Source organism: Puma concolor, chromosome B1, assembly GCF_028749965.1.
Source record: "Puma concolor isolate L17-30 chromosome B1, mPumCon1.1.hap2, whole genome shotgun sequence".
Classification (NCBI taxonomy): domain Eukaryota; kingdom Metazoa; phylum Chordata; class Mammalia; order Carnivora; family Felidae; genus Puma; species Puma concolor.
The window spans coordinates 202,581,053-202,590,355 of record NC_141670.1 but is presented as its reverse complement, the minus strand read 5'-3'; the positions used below and the strand labels follow the sequence as shown (position 1 = coordinate 202,590,355).

General features: G+C 48.5%; 1 protein-coding gene across 2 annotated transcripts in view; it reads left to right on the top strand.

Annotated features, from left to right (window-relative positions):
• Positions 1 to 9,303, top strand: part of CRMP1 (collapsin response mediator protein 1) — a 78,976-nt gene that overhangs the window by 29,270 nt on the left and 40,403 nt on the right. For both annotated transcript variants that reach the window (XM_086705485.1, XM_086705486.1), the window contains exons 3-4: positions 2,296 to 2,480; positions 6,392 to 6,556. In XM_086705485.1, coding sequence (XP_086561611.1) covers positions 2,296 to 2,480; positions 6,392 to 6,556 — 350 coding nt within the window. The remainder of the gene's footprint in view (positions 1 to 2,295; positions 2,481 to 6,391; positions 6,557 to 9,303) is intronic.

Below are 9,303 nucleotides of genomic sequence, written 5' to 3'. Positions count from 1 at the left end.
CACTGACTTGCTGTGTGGCCTCAGACATGTCACGTGCCTCTCTTGAGTTCTGTTTTCTTCTTTCACTTCCTGTAAAGAGAGGCGACTGTCATGCCTTTAAGATGGACCCCAAACAGCAGTACTTGCTGGCCGTGTGGCATGGTGACTGAGTCACATTCCCGATCAGACTCCACGGATACCCCCCTGTAGGGCCCATGCCCAGTCTGGGACATGCCCAAGCCGTTGCCAGCATGAAACAGTTGAACATGACCCCATCTTCTTTAGAAGCCAGTTGGAGCGTTAAATGGGATGATCCCTGAAGTGTATAGAAGGCCAGTGCTCAGCAGTGACCTGCCCCTGCTGTAAGGCTTGGGGGTGTCTCCTCCCGGACCCCTGACATAACGCCCTGTGTTTGGAGCTGGACAGCGGGAGGATCGGGCAAGGCAGGAGTCTGCACATTGAGATGGAAATTACAGAGGGGAAGAGGTTGGTGTTGGGAGCAGCAGTGGCCGTGGCTGCAGGAGTGGTAGCGGTGATGGTCCCCAGCACCGTCCTTCCGCTAGACCTACTTTCGGCTTCGGGACAGATAGTGTGTGATGCCCCAACTCTGTGGAAGACCCCCAAGGGGAGCCCCGTGGCCTCTGTCCCTCCCCACCCCACTTGCCTGGACCGGCCCCGCCCAGGGGTCCAAGGGGAGCCAGGGGATTCTGTTCCTGCCACCTGGGGGTGGATTCTTTTTGGGGGCCTGGCATGGTGGTCACCAGAGCAACACTTTCCTGTACCTTCATTACTGATGTTTTCACGTGACTTAGGATATTGTTGCCTAAGCTGATGAGCTCAGAACAACTGTATTTAAAAAAAAATTTTTTTTAATGTTTATTTATTTTTGAGAGAGAGAGAATGAGTGGGGGAGGGGCAGAGAGAGAGGGAGCCACAGAATCCGAAGCAGGCGCCAGGCTCTCAGTGGTTAGCACAGAGCCCGACGCGGGGCTCAAACCCACCAACCGTGAGATCATGACCTGAGTCGAAGTCGGATGCTCAACCAACTGAGCCGCCCAGGCACCCCTGTATTTTTTTTTTAATAAAAATCGCTCATGTTCAGATCTAGTGGTCTTCACCAGGCATTGACCTTGGAGGCTATTGTATCTATCCTGGTGTTGGCTGAGCCTCCCCTCTGCCCCCCATGTCTCCTGACTCTGGTTCCAGCAGGTGAAACACAGCTGCCACCACAGGGGCAAGGCTTCGAATATCTTGGGCTCTTCTCTCTTCTTCCAGCCTTTGGAATTTTCTTTCTTTCTGGAGGGAGTTTGCAGGCACCTGGTGCATTTGGGAGCAGAGGTGATGGTCAGCGTGTGCAGAGAAACCCTGCCATCCCCAGTGTGATTCCCTCCAGGCAGGTTTTACCCTGTTAGTGGATTTTTCTTGTGGGTACTGGGGAGTCCAGCAGCTTCCCTGAGGTCAGTGCTCCTGAGAGTGAAAATGAAAATCCTGGTTGCTTGTCTGTATTAGCTAGCCACAGGTGCCATAACAAAGCCCCCCCCATACTGGGCAGTTTAAACAGCAGACATCTATTTTTTCATGGGTCTGGAGGCTGGAAGTCTGAGGTCAGAATGTCAGCAGGTGGGTTTCTTTGAGGCCTCTCTCCGTGGCGTGTAGACGGCTGTCTTCTCCCCGTGTTCTCACATGATCAATCCTCTGTACGGGGTCTATGTCCTGATCTTGTCTTCTTACAACGACACCAACCAATCTTACAAAGACACTGTTGGATTAGGGCCCACCCTAATAGCCTCATTTTACCTTAATTGCCTTTGTGAAGGCCCAGTCTTCAAATACTGTTACATTCTGAGGTCCTTGGGTAGGGCTTCAACATCCAGCTTTTGGGAGGGTCACACTTCAGCCCATAGCACTGTCAAAGTTTGCAGAGCTAAGGGGACTTTACTCCTGCAGTCACTGTCCTCTGTTTCCCTGAAGTGGTTGACAAAGAGTGGGAAGTACTCTGGAGGGACAGGCTGTTCTGACAACCCTTTGACACCAACCCCCGTAAGCCTCCCCAGATACCCGGGCTGGTAAAGCAGCCCACCTTATACCCTCCACCCCTCTGCTGTCCTGGATTGTAACCACCTGCCCACATGCCTCTCCCCTTCCTCAGGCCATGAGCCCCTCGAGGGCAGGAACCCTGCCTGAGCTTTCTCTGTCTACCCAGTCCCCTGCATAAGACCTGGCTCAAAAATGTTTACCCAGTGGAACTGACACCACACAGTTGGCTGCCATTTTGTTTTTCTCTTAAGAACCCAAGGCCGTTTCTGTTGTTTCCAGACAAATAGGAGAGAACTTAATAGTTCCTGGTGGAGTGAAGACCATTGAGGCCAATGGGCGGATGGTGATTCCCGGAGGTATCGATGTCAACACGTACCTGCAGAAGCCCTCCCAGGGGATGACAACTGCTGATGACTTCTTCCAAGGGACCAAGGCAGCACTGGCAGGCGGGACCACCATGATCAGTGAGTTGCACCCCTGCCTTGGGCACATGTGACTTCTCTTCTACGTCACCAGCAGCATCAGCAACACCACAATACTCAATATAGATACAGGCACTTTGCTCAGGGGACCATTTAATATAACTCACCACAACCCTTCCATAAAGGCCAATATATTATGTGTGCTGCTGGTAATACACTGATAATTTTATAGGCAATAGACATTTAAAAGTTTAAAGTATTTTAATGCATTTGAAATGAGATGACTGGCACATTGTGGGTACTATTGTTTCTTGTGCGATTAAAATGAACGTTTAAATTTCTAGGAACCGTGGACTGATTTAAAGAAAAGTGTCAAGGGAAGAATGATATGGATTATAGGCAGACAAAGCCAAAATTTTCTGAACCTGGTGTGCACATGGCTAAAGTTTGGGAACCAGTCATGTAGATGTTACTATGAAAGATGGAGAACTAGAGGCTCACAAAGATGAAATAAGTTGCTGGACGTTACACAGTGGGGAGCGGGTTGTACTAGTCAGTATCGATGCTGTAATGCTGTGATAATGCTGCATAACAAACAGTCCCAAACTTCAAGCATCACTTGTTTTTCTTGGTCAAGGATCTGAGGGCCCAGGGAGAGGACTGGAGTGGGTCTGCTTCAGGCTGTGGGTTGGGTTCTCAGAGACACCATGGAGCCCCCATCCTGGAACCAATGGCCACCTCAACTGTGCCCTTCTCCTGGTAGATGGCAGAAGTGCAAGAAGGGTCTGGCAGGAACTTATCACTCCTCTTACCACCTTATGTCTTCACTTACACACAGAAGTTCTGTTGGCCAAAGCAAGTCACACGGCCAAGCCTAAAGTCACTGGGATCTCACTCTACCCACCACGAGCCATGGGGAAGGTGGGGAGCGGAGGAAGAATTGTGCACAAATAATGCCATGTACCTCAGTGGTTTCTTTGGAGGCTGGATTCTTCCTTTACTGCACTTTGCAGTCCCCTATATTTTTTTAAGTAGCTTTTCTTTCTTGGATTTCATTTTAATAAATGGTTTTTAAAAATATTTATTTATTTTGGGGGGGGCGGAAAGTGAGCATGAGTTGGGGAGGGAAGGAGGGAAAGGGAGAGAGAGAATCCCAAGCAGGCTCCGTGCTGTCAACATAGAGCCTGACACAGGGCTCAGTCTCACGAATCGTGAGATCATGACCCGAGCTGAAATCAAGAGCCAGTCATTTAACCTACTGAGCTACCCAGGCGCCCCTTAGTAAATGATCTTAATTAAGCAAGCATTAGCTGATTTTCAGTGTTCTTTCAACTGGTAGGCTCTCTGTATCCAGGCAGCTCATCCCCAAACTGGCCATAACCCTGCCCATCTCTCTTCCTCCAACAACCCCCTTTGGAAGTACATTGTGGGCTAGAGCTGGCCATCGTGGGTGGGGCTCGAACCCATGAGCAGTGAGATCATGACCTGAGCCAAAGTCGGACGCCTAACTGACTGAGCCACCCAGGTGCCCTATAGGATGAGCTGTATAATAGGAGCCTCCCCACCCCCCCCCCCCACCATAGTATTGCTGGGAGACATACATGAGGTTACTGAGCGTAGTGCATGGCACATGATAAGTACTTGGAAATAGGAGCTCGGATGGTTCTGAGAGGTGGAGATGGAAGTTCCAGGCTCAGGTGACCTGTGTGGAGTAGAGGACAGAGCCCCAGATGAGGAGTCAGGATCTCCAGAGTCCCCCTTTGCTCTTTTCCCATCATGAGCTTTGAGACTCTTGGGAAGGCCCCTGGCCCATTCTTTGGGTCTCCTCCTCCCTGTCTATAATAGGGTGGTTTTCACAGTGTGTTTTATGGAACTCCAAGAACCTGTGACAACACCAGGAGGACCATAGTAAGAGGAGTGTGAGGGGCAGCGAGGTTCTGAGTCACCACCCCATTTTTTCATTCAGCTGATCCTTATTGAGGGTTGCTCTGTGCCAGGCACGGTGCTAGGTGTTGAGGGAGAGGATGGAAAAAGCAGGCATGGTGCTAGTTCTCCAGCGGTTGCAGGCTCGGGGCGGGTTACAAATCATATATGACTATATACCCATGTCTATAGTCTGTGACTCGGGCTACAACAGAAAGGTGCACAGAACTCTGAACTGAGGGGCAAAGCATTCAAGGAAGGCTTCCCTGAAGAAGTGGCATTCATGCAGGGATCTGAAGGATGAGTGTGAATTAACTGGGTGAAGAAGGTGGAGGGGACCAGAGCCCCAGGAAGAGAGAACGACATGTGCAAACACCCCGTGATGGGAGAACACAGTTTGCATTTAAGAGACCCATGAGGCATGAATGCAGAGACTTAGGGGTAGAGTCCTGTGAGATAAGACTGGAAGGTGAGGGTGGTGCTGAGCCTCGATGGCTGAGGTAAGAATGTTGGACTTTTTCATATGGGCAATGAGCAGCTGTCGAAGGATTTTAAGCAAAGAGTGATGTGATCTGCTGATCTGCTTTGGGTTTTAAAGAGACCATAATAGAGTGGCCTAGATCAGATGTGGCTGGACCGGTGGGATCACAGTAGCTCACTGAGAGAAGAGGGTGGCTAGGACTAGGGGTGTGGCCATGGAGTGGACAGAGGTGGACAGCTCCAGGGATACGTAGGAGGGAAATCTAAGCACTTGGTGATGGGTCGGACGTGGGGGTATCTGAGAGAAAGGAAGTGTCAAGAATGACCCCTTCGATCCTAGGTATGGAACTAAGGTGGTATCTGCACAGCTAAGGAGGTGGCGGGGGACCAGATGTGCAAGTGGTAACGATGTTGCATAAGGTTTGGGACATTTGAACCTGGAGGAGCTTTTGAGTTTTGCTGGTGGAGAGGTCGGGGAAACAGCTGGTTTCAGAGTTCTGCAGCTAAGCTGGAGTGGGACATTTTAATGATTAGCTACATTGAAGGAAACATTCCAGGACCAAGCCATGAGGAATTCGACCATTTAATGGCCAAGGAGAGGCAGAAAATTCTACAAGGAGCCTGAGGAAAAATGGCCACAGAAGTAGAATAAAAGCCAGCAAGCCATGTTGTCATGGAAACCAAGAGGAGGGAGTGATTCACTGTGCCCTGAGAGGGCCAGTGGAGTCAGGATTGGATGTTTCCATTAAATCCAGAGACATGGAGATTGAATTAGCAAAGGCCAGTGCTTTAGATGGGTGGAGGAGTGAGTGGGAGGAGAATAGGGACCTCTCTTTATAGGTGTCTGGCTGTAAAGGGTGGATGTTAGGGAGATAGGGCAGTAGCTAGAGGGATATACGAAGCCAAGTGAGGCTTAAAAGTTAGGCGTCTCCCCTTTCATTTGCTTTACATTTAAGATTTTATTTGAAAAAGGGTGATGAAATTAACATTCTTTTAGTCTCTAAAGTCTTTTTCACTTTTCATCTATGGCAGCATGGGGTAGGGGAAAGGTTCAGACTGCAGCAGACGAGACTCTGGGGATCTTCCTACTACTTAACTAGTTGTGTGATGTTAGACAAGTTCCTTGCCCTCTTTGAGCCTCAGTTTCTTCATCTGCAATGGAGATGCTAATATTCACTTCGTGGGGTGGTTGAGAGGATTAAATGTGATAATTTTAGGCCTTGTGGCAGTATCTGAGGCATCGTAAGCATTCAACAAATAGTTGTGATACTGTTGCTGCTGCCGAAGATGACAACGACAATGGTGGTGACCATGCGCTGCTGATGGTTATGGTAGTCATGGTGACATTGATGGCAATGTTGACGATGATGATGAAGAGGGTTGTGATGATGAGGATGTTGATCTTGGTGATGGAAGTAGGGGTGATGATTAAGGTGGTGGTGGTGATGATGGTGATGGTGGTGATGGGATGAAGAGGCTATTAGAGCCTACCATTGGGACATCTTGGGTCCTAAACATCTTGGAATGTGACAAGTACCGTTCTTTCACAGTTGACCATGTTGTCCCTGAACCTGGGTCTAGCCTGCTGACCTCCTTCGAGAAATGGCACGAAGCAGCTGACACCAAGTCCTGCTGCGACTATTCCCTCCATGTGGACATCACGAGCTGGTACGATGGCGTCCGGGAGGAGTTGGAGGTGCTGGTGCAGGACAAAGGTCAGTTAAAGTCTCAGAATGGGGGCGCAGTTCTGGAATTTCTGGTTCTTTGGCAGGTCTGATTATGTGAAGTGAAAAATCCCTTTATCTGCATCTGCGGGGAGCCCAGCTATGTGCTGCACACTGTCGCATAAACAATGCAAAAACGGGATCCTCTATAAGGGGTCTGTCCTCTTCTCCTTCGAGTCCTTGGGAGGTATCCCCCTGTTCACAGAAGCAAGCCTCATTTCCTTAGCCTGGCACGCAGGGCCCTCGCTGATCTAGTCCCCTTTCTCTTTCTCTGCCTAAACGTATCTGGGGTACTTGTTATCCTGGATGCCATCCCCCAAAACCTGCTTGACCACTGGACCTGTGCTCGCACTGAACCCCCTACCAGGATGGCCCTTTCTTCTACTCTGCTTCCTGAGCTCAACTAGCACCTTCTCCAGTTTCCCCTTTTTTGGCTCTCCCCTCTCCATTGTACTTGGACTATGGGACACTGGTTCTTTGGCTCGTCTGTTACACCCTGAGCTCTATGAGTGGGGGGATCGTCTCTATCCAACTCTGTATCCCAGGCCGTTTCCCTTCTGTTTGGACTCACTCACACCGGGTGGCCCTGCACAGTGTAGACACTACAGTGTGCATCATGTTGAGATGACTTAAATTGCAGATACATGAAGCAAAACAAGAGAACAGAATGAACCAGGACAGGAGTGGTCTGTCTGGAGAGGGACTGTTCTGGATGCTCTCTGAAGAGGCACCCTCAAATGAATGAGATGCTTCAAGGAGACCTAGAGGGTGTTTTCAATTTTTACGATAGAGATGCTGTGTTTTCTCATTATAAGAGTATATTCTCCACAATACAAAAGAGTCAGGAAATAAAGAGAAGGAAAAAATGTTTTTCTTCTGGCCATACCACCCCGCCCCCACCACCTACATTAACGTTAAGGAGTATTGCTTTCCATTCCCTGTCTATTTAGACGATTTCCTCCTTATATAGTTATACGACGGCAGTTATTCGAGATCCTTCTATTTTCACTTAACATTTTGAGTAATCATTAGTTTTCATTAATAACTTTTTAATGGCTTGTAATGTAGCACATAATGGTTAATTTGCTTATTTTCTTTTATCGGGCACTTAGGTTTTCTGTCTGCTTTACTGTAAATGGTGTTACGGTGAACATCTTTGTCTACGAACATTTGTTTGCATTTCTTATTGCTTCCTTCGATTTCCGGAGGTGGAATTACAAGGTCAAGGTGTTAACGTTTTTCAAGATTGTGACACTTGCAGCCAAATTGCTTTCCTGGAGGATGCACACACTTGCATGCCCACGATCCCCGTGTCTCTGGCTCCTTGCACGTGTGCACCGTGGGGCGTTACTTCTACAAAATCCTTGTAAATTTGATGAGGCAAATCCAGTCTATCAGCATACGCTGCAGTTTTTTTATCATTAATTATGTCAGACATTTTGCATCCTCGTTGTGAATGTCCGACTGTATTCTTTGCCTACTTCCAGGTTTGGGTTTTCTGTGTCTGAGTTCTCCACATCAAGAAGGCGATATCCCTCCCTTGCGGTGGCTGTGAATCACACTCTTGTTCTGGGCATCGCAATCCAAGGGAATTTACAATTCTGTACCTTGCCTTCCTCACCTCGTGTTAAGTCCTGAGCAAGTTTCCACTCTCCCCATGGGGCTCATCGTATCAGTTTTGGCAGAGCCTGACCCTATGGGGATGTGTAGAGGGGACAGGGGGGACACTGAGATCACAAAGCTGTCACAAGAGAATGCCACAGCTCTGTCAGGGAGGGGACTTTGTGGGGTCGTATTTATCGCATTGTTCTGGAGGAGGGCAGAGAATTTTCTCCCCTTGACTGGACACTTGTAAGGAAATGGCTTGTGGAGGTTTTTCGGTGCATTCCTGGTTTTAAGTGTCTAACTCGTATTGTGTAATGTTTTTTTATTGATTTAAGTTTAAGAGCTAGTGCACGTAGGGTGCCTGGGTGGCTCAGTCGGTTGAGCGTCCGATTTCGGCTCAGGTCATGATCTCACGGTTGGTGGGTTTGAGCCCCGCGTCGGGCTCTGTGCTGGCAGCTCAGAGCCTGGAGCCTGCTTCCGATCCTGTGTCTCCCTCTGTCTCTGCCCTTCTCCTGCTTGTGCCCTGTCTCTGTCTCAAAAATAAATAAACATTAAATAAATGAAAACAAAAGAACTAATGCGCATTTATTGAGAAACAGCATGGAAGTGTCTAACATAAAAAGTGATAATTTGGTGTTTGTCTTCCCAGGCATTTTTCCTATTTGTGTATTTGTGAGGTACATGCTCACATAGCCATAATTTTTACTTAAGTGGAACTGTAATATGCATAATCTGCAGGATGCTTTTAAAAAAATTTTTTTTAATGTTTATTTATTTTTGAGAGAGAGAGAGCAGGGCTGAGCTGTCAACACAGAGCCCGACGCGGGGCTCGAACCTGTGAACCGTGAGATCATGACCTGAGCTGAAGTCGCACGCTTAACTGACTGAGCCACCCAGGCGCCCCTGCAGTATGCTCTTTTAAAGAATATTTTTCATTCTTTTAAGTTTTTATTTATTTAATTTGAGAGAGAGAGAGAGACAGAGAGAGACGGAGACAGAGAATCCCAAGCAGGCCCTGCACTGTCCGCATGGAGCCCGACTAGGGGCTTGAATCCACAAACCACGAGATCATGACCTGAGCCAATATCAAGAGTCAGACACTTAACTGACTGAGCCACCCAGGTGCCCCTGCA